The sequence below is a fragment of the Dendrobates tinctorius genome, unplaced genomic scaffold, assembly GCF_039654945.1.
Source record: "Dendrobates tinctorius isolate UK_male_01 unplaced genomic scaffold, ASM3965494v1 ptg000086l, whole genome shotgun sequence".
Lineage (NCBI taxonomy): Eukaryota > Metazoa > Chordata > Amphibia > Anura > Dendrobatidae > Dendrobates > Dendrobates tinctorius.
Window position 1 is genome coordinate 43,486,324 of NW_027361754.1, and position 26,687 is coordinate 43,513,010.

General features: G+C 48.0%; 1 protein-coding gene across 1 annotated transcript in view; it reads right to left on the reverse strand.

The window, feature by feature from the left end:
- Window positions 1-14,185: 14,185 nt before the first annotated feature.
- LOC141097852 (tyrosine-protein phosphatase non-receptor type 11-like) overlaps window positions 14,186-26,687 on the reverse strand; it is a 175,368-nt gene continuing 162,866 nt past the window's right edge. The window contains exons 9-16 of the mRNA XM_073585328.1: window positions 22,535-22,690; window positions 21,266-21,397; window positions 18,631-18,785; window positions 18,484-18,551; window positions 17,930-18,081; window positions 16,845-16,945; window positions 15,629-15,747; window positions 14,186-14,546 (exon numbers count right to left, since the gene is read on the reverse strand). Coding sequence (XP_073441429.1) covers window positions 15,663-15,747; window positions 16,845-16,945; window positions 17,930-18,081; window positions 18,484-18,551; window positions 18,631-18,785; window positions 21,266-21,397; window positions 22,535-22,690 — 849 coding nt within the window. The 3' untranslated portion in view covers window positions 14,186-14,546; window positions 15,629-15,662. The remainder of the gene's footprint in view (window positions 14,547-15,628; window positions 15,748-16,844; window positions 16,946-17,929; window positions 18,082-18,483; window positions 18,552-18,630; window positions 18,786-21,265; window positions 21,398-22,534; window positions 22,691-26,687) is intronic.

The following is a 26,687-nucleotide window of genomic DNA, read 5'->3' on the forward strand; positions in this document are numbered from 1 at the left end:
TTATACATGTCAAGAGTGTGTAAGTGCATTAAGGCAAAAAGAGCAAAGAAAGGGAACCCAGCCCGGCTTTAATGTCACTTAGCGTGGGGAGATCACTGAAAAGAATGGGGGCAAACCGACACAAAGTCCTCCTGTCACAGACATTACAAGTATGGAGAGGTGGAAGGCGAGGTCCAGCTTGGCACAAATTTATTTTCTTGTTTATTTTCTTACTAAATAGTTTTCATGGAAAATGTTCTACCATTTTGAAGCTGTCAGGTGTGGAAGTCATTTATCTTGCCGAATGCTTTTGAAAAGAAGCGTTCCATATGAGTGCTCATGAACCTTGGTCTGCCAGCTCTCTGCCCTAAACCTGTGCTCGAGAAAGCAGGACATTGTACAGACCTGCAGTGGAAAGGGAAGAAAGTATCTCATGGAGGGAAGAGAAAAGCTATAGAAAAGGAGGAAATCATAGAAGAGCAAATAAGAGCAGGATAGAAGCTGCGCTGATATATGAAAACAAGTGATGACAGCAACAGCAGACAACACATCCAAACTGTATTACTGGGAGAGACACTCCTACAAGAGTGGATCGGGCTGAAAACTGCATATCAAAAGGGTCTAATAAAACCAGTTTAATTAACAAAAACAAGAAAAACTTTTTTTTCACGGTGTCCATAGCCTTTAAAGTAGACCTGTTCCCATCTTATGCTACGCTCACATATGGAAGCCTGATTTGAGTACACCAAACTGGGGGTCCATTTTAGTCTTTGCTATGGTGGCCTTTAAGGACATCCTTCAGAAACCTGTATAGAATGGATCTGTAATGCAATAATGTCCACTCTTTGGGGTTCTCCTTGTCTGCTCCATTTGATCAATACTCCACTATCTTTAGCTGTCAATGCAATGATCAAGAAAAAAAAAAAAAAGTCCTGCAGATCATCTGGTTGTGGGGTGGAGGGCAAGTGTAGAGACAGCAAAATGGCGACCTCGAGTGAAGCGGATGTCCACCTATGGTGTCTTTTTTGTTATTAAATACATGCAATTGGGACAAAAGCATTTTTGCAATAGGCTTTCCTTAAAAACGTTGCTTTCTTTATGCAGGAAATCAGACCCAATAAAACCCTTCAACACTCATGAGGTCTGTGGTCATAAATCAGCTGAGAGGTGCTCAAACAAAAAAAAAAAAACAAACAAAAAAAATTACAAACGCTTCATCAGAACGTCACAGCGGGCTCACTGACAGATTCTCCGTTAACTCATTTTACAGCCAGCACTAGAGAATGCAGCACCGAAGCTACAGAAAGCAAACAATGCAACATTTTTAATGAAACCCAAGTGCAAAAATGATTTTCCCTTCACCCATGACAGCACACCTGAGAGAGGGGGTTCCGCCCCGCCAGGACAGGAACCTACTGAGATATAAGGGGTGGCACCTCTCCCCCCCGCTTCAGTTTGGGTTCCTGTCCTGGAAGGAACCCCACGGTCGGCGGTGCCTGTCATGGGCAAAGACAAAAAAAAAAAACCCAGCCCCGTCCCGGTGCGGGAAGAACAGGTATCTTACCTGTAGCGCCGGCCGTCAGGTGCTGGAGGCACAGTCCCCGGGCCCTCCGGGGTTCCAGGTTCGTGTGGGCGCAGGTGGGATCCTCGGTGGCTCCAGGGAGCCCCCACCGTGCCGCCATCCCCTCGCGCACGCCGCATCTCGATCCCCGTGGCAGGGGCGAGACGCTGGCTTCTTCCGGTGCTAGGGATTCTGGGTGCTGACGTCAGCAAAAGGCGACGGTATAATGGCGCCGGGTGCGACGCCGGCCGGCTTTCGGAAGCGGTCTGCCGGCGGTCGTCTGGGGGGAGGGGGAGACGCTCACCAGGACGGAGGCGCGTCATTTAAAAGGGGAAGCAGCGGCAGAATGAGAGGTGCAAGATGGAGTCAGAACAGGAGCGTTCAGTGTCCCTGCCTCCCTCACAGCCCTCTGGCAGAAAACATGGAGGCCGTTCAAGCAGCAGTCGCCCCAGCCGCAGGTCGGGGGACTCCTCAAGGTCCAAACAGCACAGGTCATGTGCTCCGACGCAGCCTCCGAGTCCGGTACCCTTGATTTCGGGTGGTGAGTGATCTTCGTGAATGCTAGCATTTTGTTAATAGGGTTTCTCTGTCTATGTTTGACACCGTAGGAAAGGCCCAAAAAAGGAGGAAGCAAGAAAAATAATAGGGACTGCGCCATATGTAAAGCGGCCCTAGCAAGGTTCTGGCAGAAAGATCTCTGTGCCGGCTGAATTCGGCGAACTATGGCGGAGGAAGTGCCTAGTTTCGCGGCTAATCTGATATCTGCCTTTAGGTCGGAAATGGAGGGTTCAGTTAAGACCCTATTGAAAAAAAAGGAGGAAAGGTAGAAAGGATCCCCCTAGTTCTCCCTCGAATTTCTCTTCAGCCTCGTCCCAATCGGAACAGGTGTCCTCATCAGACTCCTCAGACAGTGACACAGGGGGTAAGCCATGTTTTCCGGTGGAAGACACAGATGCCCTGCTAAAAGCCATTAGGACAACCATGGGCCAACAGGAAGAGAAAACTACAAAAACCCTAGAAGACGTTATGTTTGGGGGGCTCCAGGAGAGGAAAAAAGCGTACTTTTCCGGTGAATGAAAGGATTCAGGCACTCAGAGAGAGTGGAGGAAACCCGAAAAGACAGGGGCTCTTCCCGCCACCTCTAAAAGGCGATACCCTTTTGAGCACAAGGACGCGGAAATATGGGACAAAGTCCCAAAAATAGACGCGGCAGTATCCAGGTCTTCAAAGAAATCGGCCCTGCCCCTGGAAGATTCAGGAGTTGTTAGAGACCCACTAGATAAGAAGGCAGACTCATATCTGAGGCATGCATGGGAAGCGACAGCAGGAGGACTAAAGCCGGCGATAGCAGGCACCTGCACGGCACGCTCACTCATGATCTGGCTGCAGCAGTTGGAAGAAAAATTAGCATCAAGGGTCCCAAGAGAGAAAATATAGGCAGTTATGTATCTCTTGCATGGGGCAGCAGCTTTTTTAGCGGACACCTCTGCAGATTCTATGAGGTTAACGGCCAGAGCAGCAAGTTTATCAAATGCTGCTAGGCGAGCACTTTGGCTTAAAGGCTGTCCGGGTGACCTGCAATCTAAGGCTAAACTGTGCTCTCTCCCCTGTGATGGGAAATTCTTATTCGGAAAGAACTTGGACGACATCCTGGAAAAAGCAAGCGATAGGAAAACATGGATTTTTGTGAGTACTCACCGTAAAATCCTTTTCTCCGAGACGCTCATTGGGGGACACAGAGACTGTGGGTGTGTGCTTCTGCCGTCTGGAGGCTGACACTAAGTATACAAAAAAAGAGTTAGCTCCTCCTCCGCCGCATACACCCTCGCCCCCAGACCGGGCGTAACTCAGTTTAGTGCATAAGCAGTAGGAGAACGCGCCTTAAACTCAGGCAAGAAATTATACGTCTGGAAAAGGGACCACCCTGATCCTTACATAAGGATTTGTATAACTTAAAATAAGCAAAAGCCAACTGGCTAGTAGGGTGGGTGCTGTGTCCCCCAATGAGCGTCTCGGAGAAAAGGATTTTACGGTGAGTACTCACAAAAATCCATGTTTCTCCTTCGTCTCATTGGGGGACACAGAGACTGTGGGACGTTCTAAAGCAGTCCCTGGGCGGGATCTTAGCTCACCCAATCCATGCTACTTTGCGCCCCTGATTAGAGGTGCGCAACTGCTGCCTGAAGAATCTTTCTTCCCAGGCTTGCATCCGAGGATGCCTGGGTATGTACGTTATAATGTTTGACAAACGTATGCAAACTGGACCAGGTAACTGCTTTGCACACCTGTTCCGCTGAAGCTTGGTGTCGCAGTGCCCATGAGGCACCCACTGCTCGAGCCGAGTGTGCCTTGATCCCTGCCGGAACCGGCGTGCCACTGATTTCATAAGATTCCTGAATCGTCAGGCGAACCCATCTGGCCAAAGTCGCTTTGGACGCAGCAAGCCCCTTCCGTCTCCCTTCTGGGATCACGAATAGAGAGTCTGTCCGGCGGAAAGATGCTGTCCTTGTCACATACCTCCTAAGAGCTCTTACCAGATCCAGTGTGTGCAAAGCCTTTTCTACCTTGTGCACCGGTGCCGGGCAAAACGAAGGTAAGACAATGTCTTCGTTGATATGGAATGCAGAGACAACCTTCGGCAAGAAGGGGGGAGCTGGCCTTAAAACTACCTTATCCTTATAAAAAGTCAAGAACGGCGGTTTACAAGATAAAGCCGCCAATTCCGAAACCCGCCTAATAGACGTAATAGCTACCAGAAAAACGACTTTTCTGGACAGGTAAGGTAAGGAGACTTCTTGCAAGGGTTCGAAGGGGGGCTCCTGAAGGGCTCTGAGCACCAAGTTCAGGTCCCATGATTCCGTCGGCGCCTTATAGGGGGGTACTAAATGTGCGACCCCCTGCATAAACGTCTTAACCTGCCAGACCGAAGCGACCTTTCGTTGAAAAAGGACCGACAGGGCCGAGATTTGCGTCCTGAGCGAACTCGGAGCCAGCCCTGCGTCCAGCCCTGCCTGCAAAAAAGCCAGTACGTTGGGGGTTGAAAAAACCAGAGGAGCCACTCCGCGATCCCTACACCAACGGAAAAAAACTTCCCAAGTCCGATGATATACCTTCGCCGAGGAAGGTTTTCGGGCACTCACCATCGTGGCCACCACATCGCGCCTGAATCCTGCCTGTGTTAACAGCCAAGATTCAATGGCCACGCCGTCAAACACAGGGCCCCTAAGTTCGGATGGCAGATCGGCCCCTGGGACAGTAAGTCCGGTCGATCTGGTAGACGCCAGGGTACGTCCACCACTAGCTGAACCAGATCTGCATACCAGGCCCTCCGAGGCCAGTCTGGCGCTAGCAGAATTGCTGGAACCTTCTCTCTCCTTAACTTTCTGATGACCCTTGGAAGCAGAGGTAGCGGGGGGAACAAGTATGGGAGACGAAACTGGCTCCATGGAAGCACCAGAGCGTCTGCTGCGATCGCCTGCGGGTCGAGGGATCGAGCGACGAACCTTTGCACTTTGGCGTTCTCTCTGGATGCCATAAGGTCCACGTCTGGTGTCCCCCACCGTTGGCAGATCAGTTGAAAAACCTCGGGGTGCAGGGACCATTCCCCTGCCGCGACCCCCTGTCGGCTGAGAAAATCTGCCGCCCAGTTTTCGACTCCCGGAATGTGCACCGCTGAAATTACCACGTGGTTCTTTTCGGCCCAACGCAGTACCAGTCCAACCTCGCGCATGGCTGTTTGGCTGTGCGTGCCCCCCTGATGGTTGACATATGCTACTGCTGTAGCATTGTCCGACTGAATGCGCACCGGCCGGTGTCTCAGGAAACACTGAAAATGTTGCAGGGCCAATCGTATTGCCTGTATCTCCAGAATGTTGATCGGGAGAATTATCTCCTGAATGGACCACCGCCCCTGGGCTGTGTGACTCTGGAAAACTGCTCCCCAACCTTGCAGGCTTGCATCGGTCGTCACCACCAACCACTGTTCCGGGGGAAAGGGTTTCCCCTGGACAAGAGACGAGTCGCGAGTCCACCACCGGAGTGATTGTCGGACCAGCGGAGACAAATTGCACCGATGACTGAGGGATAGCAACCTTCTGTCCCATGCTGACAAGAGCGCATGCTGAAGCGGACGGAGATGGAACTGGGCAAACGGGATTGCCTCCATCGCCGCCACCATTCTGCCCAACACACTCATGCCGTACCGGATGGATCTGGAGCCTGGCTGAAGAAGGTTCCGTACCCCCTGTTTGATCTTTCGCGCTTTGTCCTGAGGGAGGATCACCAGCCCCCGGGAGGTGTTTAAAACCATGCCTAGGAATACAATTCTCTGGGCTGGAACCAAGGACGATTTGTTCCGATTGATCAACCAGCCTAGACGCGCCAGGGTATCCAGCGTGATACTGACATTCTCCTGGCACGCCTGAAAGGACGGCCCCTTTACCAAAAGGTCGTCCAGGTAAGGTAGTACCGTTATGCCCCGAGCATGCAGGATGGCCATAACCACCGCCATTATCTTCGTAAAGACTCTGGGAGCAGTGGCCAGACCGAAGGGCAGAGCAACAAATTGAAAATGTCGCCCTCCGATCGCAAAACGCAGGAACCTCTGGTGTGGAGGAAAAATCGGAATGTGCAGATATGCATCCTGCACATCGATCGAGGCCAGGAACTCCCCTGGATCCATGGCTGCAATGACCGAACGGAGGGATTCCATCCGGAACCGCCTGACTCTGATGAATTTGTTTAGGATTTTTAGATCTAATACTGGCCTTACTGTCCCGTCCTTTTTGGGGACCGAAAACAGGTTGGAGTAAAAACCTTGTGTCTCTTCGCTTTTCGGTACTGGGACAATGACCCCGTTGCGCTGTAGCGTCATTATGGCCTGTAACAAACTCTCCGCCTGCGACTCTGTTCCGGAAAGCCGGGAACGGAAGAATCGCCGTGGCGGGAGCCCGAGAAACTCTATCTTGTACCCGGACGATATCAATTCTGCCACCCAAGCGTCGCGTGTCTCTGCGACCCAAACGTGGCTGAACTTTAGTAGGCGTCCGCCCACTCTGTCGTCCGAAGGTACTAAGCGCCTCGAGTCATTTTGCTGGAGGCTTTTGGGATCTGGCCCCCCTTGTTCTGGGCAAACGGCCTCGGCCTCTACCCAGCGGATTGGCTCTGTAAGAGATTTGCCTTTCCCTAATCTGACCATCATTTGCGGAGGTGGATGCTCTGGCCGAAGACCCCCTCCAGGGGTTACGAAAAGGCCGAAAACGCCTCTGTGTCTGCCTGAATGCTGGCCAAGTCCTCTGCTGCGGGAGGAAACTACTCCTCCCCCCTGTGGCTTCTGAGATAAGCTTATCAAGCTTCTCACCGAACAACCGATTGCCCTGAAACGGCAATGAGGTCAAGGACTTTTTGGAGATAGAATCCACCTTCCACAATCTCAGCCATAATGCTCGCCTAATGGCGATCGCATTTGCTGCTGCCACCGCAGAACACTCGGCCGCGTCCAGAGAGGCGCTGACGAGAAAATCACTTGCCCCTAAGATCTGATTTGTCACCTCCAAGACCTCCGCAGGCAGGTCTCTGTCTTGGAGGGCATTCTGCAGAGCGTCCGCCCACGAAACCATGGCCTTAGCCACCCAAGTAGCCGCAAAGGAGGGGGCAAGGGCCGACCCCGCTGCCTCATACACCGAGCGGGCAAGCCCCTCTATAAGGCGATCAGTTGGGTCCTTGATAGAAGAACCGCTGGGTATCGACAATAGCGATCTTGACGCTAAACGAGATACCGGTGGGTCCACTACTGGCGACTCCACCCATCCCTTATGGAGTTCAGGAGGAAACGGATACTTAGCTTGCAGCGCTTTTTGCATTGCAAAACGCTTATCCGGGTGTTCCCTATGTTTCTGAACTAGCTCCTCGAACTCCGGATGCGTGGCAAACCTTCTATGCGGTCGCCTGGTCTTTTTGAAGGAGACCTTGTGACCTGAGGCCGTGGACACATCGTCCTCGATCTCTAAAGTCTGGTTGACTGCCTCAATGAGGCTGTCCACCGAGTCTTGGTATCCCAGGCTTTCTGGATTCCAGGCCTCCTCCTCCTCCTCGCCCTCATCCTGCTCGCTTCCTGAGCTCGGCGACGGGGAACGAGATACCCTAATACCCGCCACCGAAGCCCCAGAGGGTCCGGCCGACGGGGAACGAGCTCTTTTGCTATGAGCTTGTCTGGTGCTGGAGCGTCCTCTAACGGTCGGAGGGTCCTGAGACGTGGACGAGCTGTCTTCCGCTGGCAGACCACCATCCTTGTCCCTACCTGGGCCTTGGAGAGACTCAATTGCCTTTGTAAGGGATATCATAGAGTTTGATAAAGACACCGCCCATTCTGGAGGGTCCTGACCTCTGGGCTCTGCAACAATGGGGGGCTCCTGGGCTCGCTCCGACTCGCAGGCTTCACAAAATTTACCCGGCTGTGCTTTAGGCAGCCTGACCCCACAGGAAACGCAAACAGCGTATAGGAAAGAGTGAGCTTTCCCTTTGCCAGACATATTGCAAGGTAGGGTAGGAGGAGGAGGATAACCCCTTCCTTGACTACTAGTGCGGCACTCGCAACGGGGATGCACTTACCCACCGGTAATGGCCCAACTTTGCGTCTCTTCCGTGCAGCGTTACCCGCCGGGGCACTCGCACTCCAGGAGATAGGGGGCGGCTTCCGGCCCCACTTCGGCGAGGAAATGCAAGGAGGGGGGCGGGAGGTCCCCGGTAACTGTGCGCGCCCGCCGCTCTCCGCCCCCGGAAGTTAGTGGGCGGGGCTTCCGGCTATCCCCGGAAGTCGGCGGGCGCGCGGACTCCGGACCTCCCCATACCGCGGCCGCCTGCGGGTCTCTGGCCGCCCTCCACGTGCGGCGTTGGAGGGAGGGGGCGGGAGCTCCCCGGTCACTGTGCGCGCCCGCCGCTCTCCGCCCCCGGAAGTTAGTGGGCGGGGCTTCCGGCCATCCCTGGAAGTCGGCGGGCGCGCGGACTCCGGACCTCCCCATACAGCGGGGACCGTGGCCGCCCGCGGGGCTCTGGCCGCACTCCACGTGCGGCGTTGGAGGGAGGGGGCGGGAGCTCCCCGGTCACTGTGCGCGCCCGCCGCTCTCCGCAAGTCGGCGGGCGGGCGCGCGCTCACGGATCTCCTGCTTACCCACCGGGGGCAGCGCCGGGTGAGAGACGGACTACCTGGTCCCGGCCTGATCAACCAAAGGTGAGCCGGGCCGCCGAGGGGGCTCCACGGAGGTGCTTCTCAACCCCATCCCTGGGCAGGGAGGGGGAGGCTACTGTACCGCTCTCCGCTTCAATCCCTGGCTTACCTGCGCCTCCAACTCCACCCCTGGACTCACTACCTAGGGGTGGTAGGGGCATTTCCACGTTGCAGGAGAGAACAACGTGGAGGATCGCTCACACGTGCTCGCCCGTTGGGGACGATGGGGAAACCGCAATCCTCTTATCAGGATGCGTTGCCGCCTCTTTCAAAATAAAAAAGAAAAATAGTTGTCTGGGGAAAAGTCCCAGATGTGTCCCTCGGTGCGGGAGAGAAACACGTGGAGGGTTACTCACACGTGGTCGCCCGTTGATGATTTGGGGAGATCGGATCCTCTCTATAGGATCCGTCGCCCCTGTCTTATCTTCATAGAGGAAAAAAAAAAAACAAAAAACCTAGTCTGGAGCTCCAGACTGCGTGTGCCTCCATCAGACACTAAGCAAAAAACTGAGTTACGCCCGGTCTGGGGGCGAGGGTGTATGCGGCGGAGGAGGAGCTAACTCTTTTTTTGTATACTTAGTGTCAGCCTCCAGACGGCAGAAGCACACACCCAGTCTCTGTGTCCCCCAATGAGACGAAGGAGAAAAAAAGGCTTCCCCAGGTTCCCAATAGAGCAGAGGAGACAGCCCTTTCAGAGGGGCGGAAGGTTCAGTAGGGGGCGTCCTCCGGCCGATAGAAGATGGGAGGACAAAAGGAAAAAGGAGTCAGGCTTTATGTTTGGTGGGGGTACCTCCACCTCAAAAAAGACACCACAATGACGCCAGTATTCCAGTAGGGGGGAGATTGGCACTCTTTTCCCAGGCCTGGGAAGAGATCTCCTCCAATACCTGGATCCTAGGCATCTTAAAAGAAGGCCTGAAAATCCCCTTTATTCACCAACCGAAACCCGTGTTCGTAGTTACCCCTATCAGAAGAGCGGCCAAAGAACAATTGGCCTTGGAAGCAGAGATCCTGAACCTAATAGACAAACAGGTCCTTTACGAAGTCCCAGGCACACAGAAGGGAAGGGGGTTCGATTCACCACTTTTTGATCCAGAAACCGGACCATTCATTCAGGACAATTATAAACCGCAGAGGACTCAATCAGTGGATAAGGAATCAGACCTTCAAGATGGAGTCAGTGACTACGGCCATAAAGCTACTACATCAAGACTGCTTTATGGCTGTAGTCGATCTGAAGGACGCATATCATATCCCTATCCATCCAGATTACCAAAAATACTTGAGGATAGCACTTTATATCCAAGGCATACTGAAGCATTTCCAGTTCACAGCTCTTCCGTTTGGTATATCCATAGCCCCGAGAGTTTTCACCAAGGTCATAGCGGAGGTAACCGCTTTCCTTCAGATTCAAGATACAGTCATAATACCCTATCTGGATGATTTCCTCATAGTGGGCAACTCCGAGGACCAATGTACTGCGCAGTTAAGTCAGGTGACCGACACCTTACAAGAATTGGGGTGGATAATGAATTTCAAAAAAATCAAAACTACAACCCCTAAAGCAATAGACCTTACTGGGATTTATCCTGGACTCAGAACGACAGGTGTGTCTGCTTCTGGAGGCCAAAAAAGAGAAGGTGCGGAACATGGCTTTGTCAGCCCGAGACCAACCTCAGATGACGTTGAGGAAAGCGATGTCTCTTCTAGGCACTCTGACGTTCTGTATTTCTGCGGTCAGGTGGGCTCAATTTCATACCCATCAACTCCAGTGGGAGATACTAACAGCACAAAGAGCGCTAGGAGGGCGTTTAGAAGGAGGTCTAGAGCTTTCATTACAGACCAGAGACTCTCTCAACTGGTGGCTGGACAATACAAATTTGGCCACAGGAATACCTTGGGACAAACAGGCGACAGATGTGATTCTAACGCAAGCTCCCAGGGGTGGGGGGCGCACCTAAGGGGTCACATAGGCCAGGGGTCCTGGACACCTCAAGAAAGGAGGGCATCCTCCAATCTCAGAGAATTGTGGGCTGTGAACAAAGCCCTAACCCACTTCTTTCCCCTACTCAGGGGTCGCAAGGTCCGCATCATGTCAGACAACAAAGTGACGGTGGCATACATCAACCACCAGGGGGGGACAAAATCATACCCCCAAATGAAAGCAGCAGATGACATCCTGGGCAAGGCAGAGCAACACTTACACTCTTTAAAAGCCTTACACATAAAAGGGGCAGAAAACAGAGGCCGATTTTCTAAGCCGCAATACTCTGAAGCAGGGAGAATGGGTCCTAAATCGGTCCATTTTTCAAAAAAATAACGCAGCTTTGGGGGGAACCAGTGATAGACCTCTTTGCCAACAAGCACAACAGGCAAACACAAAGGTTTTGGTCCCTAAACCCAAGGGAAGATCCATGGGCAGTGGACTCTCTGCACATTCAGTGGGACTTCAAGCTGGCCTATGCGTTTCCCCCAGTCGCTATGATCCCAACAGTGGTCAAGAAGATCAGGACCGATCGAGCCAGAGTAATTCGGATAGCCCCATTCTGGCCAAAAAGGCCCTGGTTTGCTCTACTACGGAGAATGTCCGTCTCCGATCCATGGGTTCTGCCAGAGATCCCGGACCTTCTAGCCCAGGGCCCGATACTCCAGGCACAGGTCAAGGGATTCCATCTGACAGCGTGGAATTTGAAAGGTCGCTTTTAAAGGGGTAAATGGTTCTCCCCGGGGTTGGTGGCCACCCTGCTTAAAAGTAGGAAAATGGTGACAACTAACATCAACGGCAGAACATGGAATAAATTCCTACAGTTCCTAGGTAAGCCGTTAGCACAAGAACCCCCGATTAGTGCCATCTTGGAGTTTTTACAAGCAGGTTTACAGCTAGGATTAGCGGCAAATACACTTAAGGTTCAGGTATCTGCACTAGAGGCACTCTATAACTGCAACTTGGCAGCAAATAGATGGATAGCCAGATTCATCAAATCATGTCATAGGGCTAAACCTATTCCAATACCCAGGATAGCTCCTTGGGACTTAAACCTAGTACTAGAGGCCCTTACAAAAGAACCATATGAACCATTACATCAGCTCCCTGTAAAATTTCTGACCCTAAAAACAATCATTTTAGTGGCCCTTACTTCAGCCCGTAGAATAAGCGACCTGCCGGCTCTCTCCGTAAATCCACCCTATACACAAGTTTTTCAAGACAGGGTGGTGCTAAGGACAGACCCCGCTCATCTGCCTAAGGTAGCGTCAGATTTCCATGGAGGTCAAGAGAGTGTTCTCCCATTCTTCTGTGATAATCCAAAGAATCCAGGGGAAGAAAAGTTCCATAGTTTGGACGTTAAGGCTGAGTTCACGCGTGGCTTTTTTTCGCGTTTCCGCGGCGGTTTTAACCGTGCGATTTTACCGCGAAAACGCGAAAAATAAGCATCCCATGCATTCCTATGGGATTCCGCAATGCTGTGCTAATGCTGCGGTTTTTACCGCGGCGGAATCGCTTTGCGGTAAAAAACGCAGCATGCTCATTAATTTGCGGAATCGCGGCGATCCCGCACCCATAGGAATGCATTGTTCCGCTTACTTCCCGCATGTGGCTGTGCACACCATGCGGAAAGTAAGCAGAACAATTGCGGATGGTACCCACGGTCCGGAGGAGAGGAGACTGTCCTCCGGGCTTTAGGTACTATATCCCTGTAAAAAATAGAATTTAAAATAAAAAATATTGTTCTTACCCTCCGGCGTCACGCGCAGTATTCCAGCCTCTCTCCACGCATCCGTTCCCAGTAAGCCTTTGCGAAAATGCCCGCGAGGGCGTCCGTTCTCGAATGACCGCGAGATGTCACGATCCCGCGAGAACGGACGTCATCGCGGGCATTTTCGCAAAGGATTACTGGGAACGGATGCGCGGGACGTTGGAGGGTAAGAATAACACCATTTTTTATTTTTTTTTTACATTCTTTTACTACTGATGCTGCATAGGCGGCCTCAGTAGTAAAAAGTTGGTCACACTCGTCAAACACTATGTTTGACGAGTGTGACCAACCTGTCAATCAGTTCTCCAAGCGATGCTACAGATCGCCTGGAGAACGCTAGCATTTTGCAAGCTAAATACGCTTGCAAAGTGCTAGTTTTTCCGTGGGAAAATCGCGGGAATTTAAAATGCGATTTTCCCGCGGAATGGAATTCCGGAATTCTCGCGGTAATTTCCGCTAGAGTTCCGGTACGTGTGCACTTAGCCTAAGAGTGCACTGCTGGAAAACATATCTGTCACCAGCCAGTGGAGGAGGTCCCAGTCCCTATTCGTAGCTTTTCAGGGTGCCAGGAAAGGCTATGAGGTTTCAAAAGGGACTATTGCTAGATGGATTAGGGAGGCCATTAGTGTAGCCTACTCAGCTAGTGGTATCCCGATTCCTGACCGCATCAAGGCTCATTCCACCAGAGCCGTGGCACCTCCTGGGCTGAAAAGGCAGAGGTATCGATTGAACAGATTTGTAAGGCCGCTACCTGGGCCTCACCTTCAACCTTCTTTAAGCACAATAGATTAAATCTATCCTCCTCTGCTGCCTTAACCTTTGGTAGAAGGGTGCTGCAAGCGGTGGTCCCTCCCTAAGGTGTTCGAAGTCTCCAAAGTGTCCTGTCATGGGTGAAGGGAAAACCACCATGGTTACTTACCGGTAGCTGGTTTTTCCGGAACCCATGACAGCACCCGTATATTCCCCCCCCTTTGTCACTGTATGGGTGTGCACAATTAGCAGGGTGCTTTATATGATGTGGTGTTGGATTAACATGTAACTAACTGGGAAGTCCTCTCAATGCTCTGTAACCCAACTGAAGCGGGGGAGAGGTGCCACCCCTTATATCTCAGTAGGTTCTTGTCCTGGTGGGGCGGATACCTCTCTCTCAGGTGTGCTGTCATGGGTTCCGGAAAAAACGGCTACCGGTAAGTAACCATGGTGGTTTTTAGTGTTTAGGTAGAAAAAAAAAAAAATAGATCCAGAAAAATGGACATTTGCTTTAAAAGAGATTTTCCAAGATCTGTACAATATGAACTAAAATGACATTTACCAATAGGATCTACACTTACCTAATACACCCGCTGTCACTGCATCGACGACGTTCCTTCTCACATGTCCCAAGCAGGGAATGGTGCAATATAGCCGAGGACAGTGACTGGTCACAGTGGTCATGTGGACAGACGAATGTCATTATCGCAGCAAGGAGTAATGGCGCTGCAAGGGTAGCACAGATTCTATTACTTTAAGCCATTTCTTCCCTTTAGTAAACTCCCTTTAAAGTGTAACCAAACTTTTGGCAATATTAGAAGTTTTGATCTGTAGGTTTCTGAGCACAATGAACATCATCGGTAAATATCAGAAGCACTTAGCTGAGAGTGGCTCTTCTTGGAGACTGAAGACGAACATTTTTTTTTTTTTTTTTCAATGTAGGACCAACTTTTTATTATACATTTTTACAAAACAAAGAGTAAAACAAAGTTGACAAATAAAAATATCTAAAACTCAGTGGCTTCTCGTAGGCACTTAAATAAATACTCTGCCAAAAACACAGAGGCACAAATTTAAAAAAAATATTGATCGGTCATAATAAGTTACTGTGCATGTGCTCTCCCTCACAAGCGCACGCCGCGCTCACGCGTCTCTCGTCGTTCACTTGTGTACCTCCATCTGGAGCCGGCACAGGAGCGAGGCAGGGGTAAGCTGCAGAACTGAGGACAACTCCAGACAGCCATGGCCAGGGAAATGGAGACAAAAAAGTGCAGTCCTGCAAGAGAGGTCGTAAAGCGCAAGATTAGGCGGCCCATCCAGACAGGACTATTTAGCAAGAGGCAAACTGATCTGAAAAGGGTATTCACATCTTAAAACGAGCGGTCACTATACAAGATAGGAATGCCCCCTTTAATCTGCCCATACAATTACAGTAGCTATTTGCCCCAAATTCTCTGTATATCAATTATTCCTCCTAATTCCTATATAAAAGGCACAATCGGCTGATCACAAGAGTTTCCAAGGAGGAAAGGGGGTACTAGTAGCTTCCAGAGCCCTCTTTGAAATTTAACATGCCTTTCCCCCGGCATGTCATTGAGGAAAAGTCAGGACAGCACGAAACATATTGTCTGGTCCCACCTAAATCGGTGGATTTAGCCATAACCTAATGTGTATAGACACCTTGAAGGCAATGCTGGACAATCCCTTCAATGGCGCTGACCAGCTGCAGTCAGCCGGCGCTGACCAGCTGCAGTCTTTACAATTCCATCCGAGAAGAAAAATGTCTCAGATTCTGAGAGCAGAAGAGCAGAGCCGATGCAAGCAGTAAATAGAGATTTTTTTTTTTATTTAGGAGAACCCCGAGTCCATAAACAAGGGGTTGCCCAGTAGTGTATAAGCTCTTTAATCATGCTTAGACTAGGCAGTGTTTAATCCCCGGTAAGAGGTCGTCACACTGTGTATGAGAAATTCACTGAAGCCTATTGGTGGGTATGCAAATGCCCCAGACCACCATGTAGGCAACATATTATGTAAATTAAAAGATCCAAACATAGGCAGAATGGAGAAGCTACTAAAATGAGTTTTTTTCTTGCAATACCATGCCTGACCAGCTGGTGTGCTGTTAAGACACCAATAGGATATGCTATAGCACCATCTAGTGGCAGAAATACGAACTGCAGTAATTCACTGTTTAAAACCACCATGATGCATGTTAGTAACACTGCTGCAAACAAGCAGAATGTTTAGAAAAAGCAAAACTATACTTCTGTCAATGGTGAAAAGTTTTGTGCAATCATTCTTAATTAAAACACAACACTATTCAGTCTCTACATGAACAGAAAAGGAGAAGGCTCTTACTCATTTAGTATCAGTGCATCTGGAAACTCTATGGTTATCTGCCGGCATTACTAGTACTTGATTTGTGCGTGCTCCTAATATTCAGATTCTGATAGACACATGTGGAATCATCGCTGACTCTGCAAACATAAAAATATGAAATATGCACATTAAAGTCATTATTTTATCCCACCTGAGGGACGAGAAGGAAAACTGGCCAGCTGTATGTCTGCAAGAAGTGGAAAAACCCTCAGCTTCTGTTAGGGGTCGCTTACGACCAGATGAAGAAAAAAAAGCCTCTTAGAAGGTGCCCAATGAAATCAATGGGACTCTTACAGCAAAGGGCCACACCAGACATGGTCCTCATTAGCAAGTAGAGGGTCCCTACTTTCAAGATTTCCTAACCAGATCCATAACAAAATAACACCTTCATTATATAATATTGTTCTCTTAATTACTGGAAATGCTCCTCCAGCTACTCAGGACTAATACTGATAGTAAAATCTTCAGATAAGGCCAGTGACTATTTATACAGTGTTGTCTCGATTACTCTAGATAAAAGAAAAAAAAAACAAAAAAAAAAAAAAAAACACAACTACTGCTTAAAGGGGGATTCATCACCAAATCAAAAGTCTACAGTTTTTACCCTTATGTTATTCTCCCCGTTATCCTGAGTATTCCACTATTTTTCTTTTTAAAATCCACCAAACGGTTCCAGAGGTATTGGCCTTTTTATTAAGTGGTAATTTTTATGGTGTTTAAAAGGGGGTGTGGCTCACAGGGTAGCTATGCAGAGCAGCCTAAAGACACACCCCCTAAAGTGAGTGCCAATCACACCCTCTTAGTAAAGACCATAAAAATCAGCACCAAATAAAATGGCACGTATCTTTGCAACCGTACAGCAGAATTTAAGAAGAAAACCAACGGACCGCTCGGGTCAGCTGCGGGAATATAATGAGAGCAAAAACTATCCACTTTTGATCTGGTGACAGGTCCCCTTTAAATGGCTTTTTCATAGTTACTAATATTAGGAAAAACATTTTTAATGGATTAAAAAAAATGAGATTTTCCTTCTAGAAACTGCACCACTCTGGTAAGTAGACGACGTTCAGTATTGCAGTTCATCAGAAAATCAAGTCAACGGGCCAAGACTGCAAAACGGACGAGAGTGGTTTCTGCACAAAAACAGATGCCTCTTGAGATGCGGAGCCCTTCCCGTATCCTTGCCCTTCCTTACCTAGGTTGACTAGATGCTGCTGCTGAAGGTGCTTTGACATTTAACTTTGCCCCAATGGGGTAATGAATGTTACTATATTCTCGCTCCTTTGTTCTTCCTCTCTGTATAAGAAAAAAAAAAAATCATACATGTGTAAAAATATACAGGAAAATCCCTCAAATTTAAGAGGATTCAATAGTTTACCACCTACATTCACTTTTTAACAAAGTTGTTTTCTACTAAGCATTTCTAGCAAGCACTTAAGCCCCTGCTACCCGTCACCCCAAAATGCATTCCAAGAAAAAAAAAAACCCTTCAAGGGTTTTTTCAACTTCCTTTAGTTTGCTTAATAGCTATTGCTCCTGGCTTCACCATTCACGCTTAGCTAGACCGAGTGTAGACACGGAAATATACCACTGCCAGCCACCTGACCTTTAAGAACAAATAGATAGGGTTGTTGGATTTGGTATGCCCAATCTGTCATGTATAGTGCTGTCTCTTACATAGTGTATTCTTGTTAATTTTGTTATTCACAGCGCCCTCTTTTCTTACATAGTCCCCTCTCTTGTTAGATATAAAATGACTGCTGATGGAGGAGCCGGTGACCAGACTACCAGTCCATCAGCTCCTCCATTAGAAAGGAAGCTTTCCCATGCTTCATCAGCCATCATTGCATTATACAGCTAACAAGACAGGACGGCATGTAATAAAAAACAGGGCTCTATATAATCCAATATGTAAGGGATGGTGCTGTACATAACAAGAGAGGGCACTGTATAATAAGGGACAGCAATATACATAATAAAGGAGACTATGTAATATATATACACACACGTAGCTTTGACGCCATAAAAGGAGGGGGGGCCCAGACACATTTCTTGCACAGGGGCCCCAAGCTGTCAGTGTCCGCCCCTGACCTCCGATATAAAAGAACATAAAAGCTGTTTCTCACAGTAAATAGCACAGTTTCCTCAAATCCTATACACGGTTAACGCCAACTAAGCTTCATTCTTATTTTCGGTGCTCGGTGGCCATCAAGGTTTCCTGGCCATTTACTTGCATCTATTCCGCTTTACTGCAAGATTGGGGAAATAAATGGTGCTCACCTGCTCGTCTTCCAGATACTTCTTCCTGCTCTCGATATATTTCTGCACGGCCATGTAGATGAATTTATACTGCGCCTCAGTCTGCACCATCCCCGAGCGCTGCTGTCTCACCATCTGAATGGTTTTGGGGATATCAATGTCACAGTCCAAACCTGGATGTGGGAGGGGAAACGGTAAACCTCATGTGACACAGTACAGGGGTGTCCTTCCTTAAAGGGGTATTCTAAAGATTGGAAGTTATTGCCTATTCACTGAATTAGAATGCTTCCTGATCCCTGGGGGGTCCGACCACTGAGACCCCCCCCCAATCAATCCCAAAGCTAGGACTCTGTTCAATTCACACAGGGATGTTCTGCCTCATATGGCTATGCATTTGCTTGTAGCGCCCACTGCAGGTGAAAAGTGGCATAACACACTAATGACTAGCTTATATGACGGGCTTATAGAGAGTCAGACTGGATGGGCTTATAAAGGAGGGTCGTGGGCACAAGGCCACCCTCTGGCGTCCATATACCCCAGTTATCTACACACAAATCATCATTTTTTGGAATTACCTTGTCTGTTGATAACGTCGACCAGAAGATCAATAACTATAATGGTACCGGTGCGGCCAATTCCAGCACTGAGGGAAAAGAAATAAATGTAATATGGCATCAGAGGAGAGGACAACCCAACACCTTACCCCATACGACGGCCCATACCTGCAATGCACCACTATAGGGCCGGAGCCTGGAATACTTTGTTGCGCTGCATTAATTTCTTCTAGGAAGCTCAGAACACCCCCGGGTTCATTCGGGACCCCATGGTCAGGCCAGCTCAAATACTGATAATGCCAAATACGTCTTGGAGGTTCCTCCTAGGATAGGAAACATTGTGCAAGTATGAAATAGTCTTCGTTAGGTTTGTGCATTCAGTTCTCGCAGTTAGTTCAGATGAGTTTTTTTTTTTTTTAACCTTATTGAGGCACAGATAACTGGGATAATGTTCTCCTGGAATCACCAGACTCGTCAAATAGAGAAGTGTGATCCGTCACTGCACAGAACACGTTTCCTACAGAGCCCAGTGGTGGCGGCTTTACACCACTCCATCCGATGTTCGGCATTGTGCTGGTAATGTAAGGCTGCATGCAGCTGCTCGGCCATGATACTCCAGGCGGAGGTTTGGACTCTGCAGTTATGGGATCAGCAGAGCGGTGGTGACTTTTCTGCTTTCCACAACTCAGCACTCGGCCCACCTCTCTAATATTACGGGGTCTCCACTCATCACAGGTGATGGGGGAAGAAAAGTCATGAACGGACTTATCCTCCTATTACAGGGCCATGCTGGTATCAGCAGCACCGGCCGATCTGTCACATTAGTAAAGGCAGACGGCATAAAGGGGGGGCTGGATGTTATACACCAGGACCTGACGTTATACACTGGTGGGTGGCGAGGGGTCAGAGGTTATGCACCGGTGGGTGGGGAAAGGGGTCAGAGGTTATGCACTGGGACTGAAGGAGAAACAGGAATTCAGTGCTTAAGATGATTCCTATCACAACTGTCCATATAGAGAATCAAATACTTATGGATCCATAGATCTACCATGTGTCCCTCTCACAGAATATCCTTAGCCAGGCAGATGTGCCATAAGAGACAACTTTCTAGCACTCCTACCTCTATGACACCAGCCTCCTCAGATCTTCCTCTCTTAACTAACGTATACAATTTGGATTGTAAAATCCTTTAAGCAACAGCGTTGACCCATGTGCTGATGCTCTCCGCGACTCCATGGACTTCTTACTGAAGATTCCAACTGCACGGAGACCCTCTAAGAGCAGTAAAGTTGGATCTGGATCTCCTTGCTGGTGGCAGAACCTTTAGTTTCGCAGTGCAACCACATTCGCCCTCAGCGGCGGCACAGAGCAATCTTTGGCTGCAACATGTATTACGTTTCCAAAGTCGTGAATTTAGCTCCAGCCTAAGTGTTTGGTTTCGCAGAGCCCCTGCTTTATCATCCATGGTGGAGACTCAGCACCTGGACCTCCACCAAGGGAAAAAAAAAATAAAAAAAGTGACACTTTATGGGTTGGCACCGGGTAAATGTCTAATGGTGCAAATTACAAGCTTATATAAAGTGACAGGCCGTGCATCAATGAGCCTTTATCCTTTTCAGAGACGCAGGTTTTTTTTTTTACATTAAAAAAAAAGCATGTATTTTGATGGTTTCCATACTCTACAGTGACATAAGGGTTAACGCACACCATCTTACAATACACTGACCCTGGCAGCCCCTTCTACTCCCCCATACTATAATATCGGTAATGACAGAAATATCTGACATGTAATGTCGGCAGCAGGTCCCGGCTCCACTGATCTGCCCGACAGCGCAGAGTCTGCCGAGAAGCGGACCCAGATGGGTTTATTACCCTATTACATACGGGTGAATGCTGCTATAAAGGAGCTGTCACTTTCCGTGATCTCAAGAAAACTGCGCAACTACATGTGTCACAACACTGAACGGAGAACTAGTCATTATGTGCAAATATTTCAAGAAAAAAATTAAAAAAAAAAAAAAAAAAAAAAAAATTAAATTTAATCCTGGAAGTGTCAAGTCCGATTTTCATGATGATTTCTCGGCACGTTTACTGAGGCCATAATAAATGTACATTTTCAGTGGTTGAGGTTTTACTCTACAAAGATTGTGGTTTTGCCTTTTTCCTTCATTTACAGGGTTAAAAGAATATATGGGACAAGTGATCAAACAATTGCATGTCTACACTCCCCATTAGTGATGAGTGAACATGCTTGGATAAGGTGTTAACTGAGCATGCTCGGGTGCTATCCGAGGGACTTTGGCGTGCTCGAAAAATTTGAGACCCTGTGGCTGCATGTCTCACGACTGACAACCACAACACACGCGGGGTTGCGTTCATAGGATCACATTGTAAACACTTCTGGTTCAAAGCTTCAAATCTTCAGAAATTTAGGATTAACTAAAAATATTCAGCTTGCCACCACTAGAGGGAGCCCTCTGCATACAGTTTATACACGGAACTCAATAGATCAGTATGCAGTAAACTCCTCCTAGTGGTGACTACGGGCAGCCAAAATATATTTTTTACCCCCAAACAACTATTGCCTGTCCAGAGCATCTGATAGCAGAGAACAGGAATCATAAGTCTTTATGACTAGAGCATGGAACAGGAAATGTGTATAGGGCAGACTGAAGCCTCAGAGAGCTGAACCAGTCTATTTCCACCAGTCTGCGTATGCTCATCCACCACTCCATTCAGACAAAAGGAAATAAAAGTTGTACTTTGTAGCGTCAGTACTAATAAGCAGCCAGTCAAGTCTTACCACGTCTGTGCGTGACATCTGTAACTCTCGCAGGATGTAATCTTTCTCTTCATGCAAGGCCAGGCCCAATACTCGGATACAGCCATAGTCCTTGGAGCAGTTTTCGTTAGGCCAATAACAAAAACATTTTTTCTGTAAGGTCAGAGACACAAGGTTTAGAGGAGGCGTCAAAGGGACGGATGATTGTGTTTGGCACCAATGTCTCCCAACTTATTATACTCCAGCCAAAAAAAACAAAAAACAAAAAACAAAACAAATGGTGCTGCAAAAAAAAAAAATTTGCACATTATGAACCCCAAAACTGTCAAATAAGAGAGGGAGCATCCTTCTTGCACTAATGTGAACAGAGGTTTCTGATATATTTTCTAACATTGTGCCTTCAAGTAAGAAAATGTTTAACAGAGCAAAGAGGCGGAGAAGGGAGGGCGGAGAAGGGAGGGCGGAGAAGGGAGGGCGGAGAAGGGAGGGCGGAGAAGGGAGCGCTACTGTTGCAGCAGTAAGTGAGGAGACCAGCAGGAGAAACAGCCAGCATTGTGGAGGAATGGTAGAGGGCTTCTTTAGGCCACTATAGGCCCAGCCATTTTTAAAAGTGGACAATCCCTTTAAAGTGCACGGTTCAGCTGTCTGTAACTGACATGCATGCATCTGGAGACAGATGTACGGTGCTTTCATATTTAGATTAAAAATGTCCTGTTTTCCATTATCGGCTTCCTGATCTTCATAGCTACCAGCGGACACAAACTTCCAAAACCGGTGGTTTTATTTAGCCTTTAAAGCAGGCTCGCTGTCCCTCCAGACGGCTGTTTTAGCAAATACGAATATTGCGAATGTAATTAAAATCCTGGAGGTTCTTGATCTTTGTGTTGTTCCTCTGTAAATCTTCCAGGAAATATACAAAACAAGCTAATAACTGGGTGTTCCCCGTCCCTGTATCAGTACACCGTGCGACAACGCGTGTGCGCCTCAGAGAATGGTGACCGCTGGTTATTTATTTCCAGGAATAACAGTGCACTGTGTACAATTCTAAGAAGACGCTCCGGCGCTGTCATGTCACGGAAAACGCGGGTATTTACTAAAAACAGAGCGTCAACTAGTGATGGCCAGACTATGAATAGATTTTTGATGGGGTGAAGACGTAATTGATGGTTTATGTTAATGGATTCTGGATGTTGTGTAATGAAGGTCTGAGGAGGAAATCTAGACATAAAAAAAAACAAAAAAAAAAAAAAACATCAGCACCACAATACCCAGCAATACCAGGCCGCTTACCCTAGAACGCTCCATCTCTTTGGTAGTCATGACTATAACGTGGGTGTTCTCCTGATAGACCATGGACCAGAAGTCACACACCGTGTTCTGCAGGCATCCCTGAGTGGCTATATACACTTTATAGGGCTGGTTCCCGTGAGTTTCATCCACTGCACTCTATGGATACAAGAGAGAAGATGGTACACAGAAACTACTGTATATCAGGAGTGTGCAGAAAATGGGAACATGTGGGTATTCCAAGTAGCAACAATACCCAATGCATGGTTACAATCAGAGCACCTGAGGAAGTGATGGGAGAGCAGGAAAAAAACAAAACAGGAGTAAGAGGAGAGGTAAGAGGATTACAAGAGATATACATATTACATTTTTTTATACTGAATTAAAACATGCTACACCTTTTTAAACCAAATTGAGAGATATTTTATATATATATATATATATATATATATATATATATATATATATATATATATATATATATATACATATATATATACATATACATATACATACATACATACACACTCACTGGCCACTTTATTAGGTACACCATGCTAGTAAGGGGTTGGACCCCCTTTTGCCTTCAGAACTGCCTCAATTCTTCGTGGCAGAGATTCAACAAGGTGCTGGAAGCATTCCTCAGAGATTTTGGACCATATTGACATGATGGCATCACACAGTTGGCGCAGATTTGTCGGCTGCACATCCCTGATGCAAATCTCCCGTTCCACCACATCCCAAAGATGCTCTATTGGATTGAGATCTGGTGACTGAGGAGGCCATTTGAGTACAGTGAACTCATTGTCATGTTCAAGAAACCAATCTGAGATGATTCGAGCTTTATGACATGGCGCATTATCCTGCTGAAAGTAGCCATCAGATGTTGGGTACATTGTGGTCATAAAGGGATGGACATGGTCAGCAACAATACTCAGGTAGGCTGTGGCGTTGCAACGATGCTCAATTGGTACCAAGGGGCCCAAAGAGTGCCCAGAAAAAATTCCCCACACCATGACACCACCACCACCAGCCTGAACCGTTGATACAAGGCAGGATGGATCCATGCTTTCATGTTGTTTACGCCAAATTCTGACCCTACCATCCGAATGTCGCAGCAGAAATCGAGACTCATCAGACCAGGCAACGTTTTTCCAATCTTCTACTGTCCAATTTCGATGAGCTTGTGCAAATTGTAGCCTCAGTTTCCTGTTCTTAGCTGAGAGGAGTGGTACCCAGTGTGGTCTTCTGCTGCTGTAGCCCATCTGCCTCAAAGTTCGACGCACTGTGCGTTCAGAGATGCTCTTCTGCCTACCTTGGTTGTAACGGGTGGCAATTTGAGTCACTGTTGCCTTTCTATCAGCTCGAACCAGTCTGCCCATTCTCCTCTGACCTCTGGCATCAACATGGCATTTCCGGCCACAGAACTGCCGCTCACTGGATTTTTTTTCTTTTTCGGACCATTCTCTGTAAACCCTAGAGATGGTTGTGCGTGAAAATCCCAGTAGATCAGCAGTTTCTGAAATACTCAGACCAGCCCTTCTGGCACCAACAATCATGCCACGTTCAAAGGCACTCAAATCACCTTTCTTCCCCATACTGATGCTCGGTTTGAACTGCAGGAGATTGTCTTGACCATGTCTACATGCCTAAATGCACTGAGTTGCCGCCATGTGATTGGCTGATTAGAAATTAAGTCTTAACACACAGTTGGACAGGTGTACCTAATAAAGTGGCCAGTGAGTGTATATATACACATACACACACACACACACATATATACATACAGTGCCCTGCTAAAGTATTCCGTCCCCTGGAACTTTTCAACCTTTTCCCACATATCATGCTTCAAACAAAGATACCAAATGTAAATTTTTGGTGAAGAATCAACAAGTGGGACACAATTGTGAAGTTGAATGAAATTTTTTGATTATATTACATTTTTGTGGAAACTCAAAAACTGAAAAGTGGGGCGTGAAACATTATATGGCCCCTTTACTTTCAGTGCAGCAAACTCACTCCAGAAGTTCATTGTGGATCTCTGAATTATCCAATGTTGTCCTAAATTACTAATTGTGCTGTTCCAGCTAAAGTTATGACTATATGCTTATATAGATTGTGTTAGGTTGCCATTCTTTGTGTTCAGTTTTGCATTTGGTCTGCTGCCACCTGCTGTCCTTTTTCTGTATAGCTGACTGCAGCTAATTAATTCTAGTACATGCCTTCCACTTCCAGGTCAGGTCGGTCCTTCTCTTCCTGCCGGTGGCCATTACTAGTTTCATTTTCTCCTGGGAGAGACACGCTTACCAGGCTGTAAAAGGCATAAGTTTTTTTTTTACCATAATTTCACGTACAAATCCGTTGCTCACCTTGCTGCATCTTACTGTGCCACCTTGGTCGTTGTACCTGCATTTCTGGAGAAGTACTGCATTACCAATCATACGCTGTATGTCCAGATTTCCAATAAACAAGTCTGGACTTCACAATATCTGGTGTGTATCATCTCTCCGGACGCATGAACAGCAAAACAGCAACAATGATCCTGTCTGCTCTGCATTGAGGAAACTGAAGGTAGGAATCTCTTCCAACCCCAATCAACTACACCTCCATTCGCCTCATGTGGGGACAGAAGTGTCAAAAAACTGCCTTGAAGCCCGGCAAAAAATCACCCTTATATCCTAACCTGTCTGCCCGCTCAAATACTGCAGCCCTGCTCTGCTAAGAAACTCTGCAGTGTCACCCCGGACTGCACTGTGAATAGAGAGTGTCTGTATATTATACAACATCGCTGCAGATTGTCGGACTGCAAAACCCCACAACGCTCTAAAAACACATTGGGGATCTCGTCAGGATGTGTTAACTAAGCTGCACTGCGATTTCCAGCCCCCAATTCAAAAGTTCAGTTTCTTAAAGAGACAGTGCACCTTAAATCAAAATGGCTGAAAAAGACCCTGCACAGTCTCCCACTGCTGAAACAGAGCAAATACAACCCGATACTGTCCATTATGAACAGGGGGAAACAAAGCCAGCTTCATAAACAGACCAAGACTCACAACTAAAACGCTCTGTCAAACCAACCATAAAGGCTGTCGAAAACTATCACAATATGAAGGATGAGTTCAATGACAACCTCGATGACCTATGGGAACGAGTCACCTCCCTCATGTCAAGCATCCAATGCCACAAAAATGATGCAGCGAGTCTACAGGACACTATAAAACGGCTAGACACGGCCCACGGAAGATACAAGAGACTGTCCGCAAGGTATGTTGCCTTCCTAAAATACTCCAATATTGATGAAGCCTCATCAGAATTAAGCAAAGTGGATTCCACAGAAAGGGAAAGGGACGCCGCCGTGCAAGACGCCAAAGATAAAGCGGAGCTCCGTATCGCTTATCTGCAAGAAGCTGGTTCTCACAGGTCAGGCTCATCCAGACACTCTGCTCGGTCATACAAATCATCCTGCTCAAGAACTTCAGCCCTCAGCGACAGAATCCTAGAGGCCCGTTTAAACGCAGAACGATCCAAACTAAGACGTTCCTACACGGAAAAGAAAGCAGAGGCAGAAGCCAAGAAACCTGAAGTGGAGGCAGAAGCCAAGAAGGCAAAGGCTCAATCAAAAATTCTTCAAACACAAATGGAGGAATAAATCGCGCTAGCCAAAGTAAAAATACTCGAGCAAGCAATGAATCAAAACCTCGACCCGATTTGCCTACCACCACTGGAAGAAGAGGACCCAGCTGTCCGTACCAGTGATTACGTGCAGAAACAGATATCTGCAGCGCACACCTTCTCCAGCGACGTTCAACCCAACAATGTGGAAACGTCCAAGTCAGCCAAAAATAACGGTGCCAGTGCTACCCACAGCATCTGCAGACGCCCAAGACCAACGCCATGATGTGTCTCCTCAGGTGCAGCAATCACCACAAGACGACAACAAGATGCACTCCAGTCCATCTCCACAGTTCAAGCCACAGTCATCGAAATCTAAAGAGGTTAAACCGCAGCCCAACCCTGCAGCAACATCATTCTACCAGGGAACAATTCACCCTTCCACGCCACACAGCTTATACACCCGAGAGGCAACACAAGCTAACATGGTAACAAGGAGTGAAGGATCGGATATGCCCGAGTTAGCCAGGTTTATGGTGAGCAA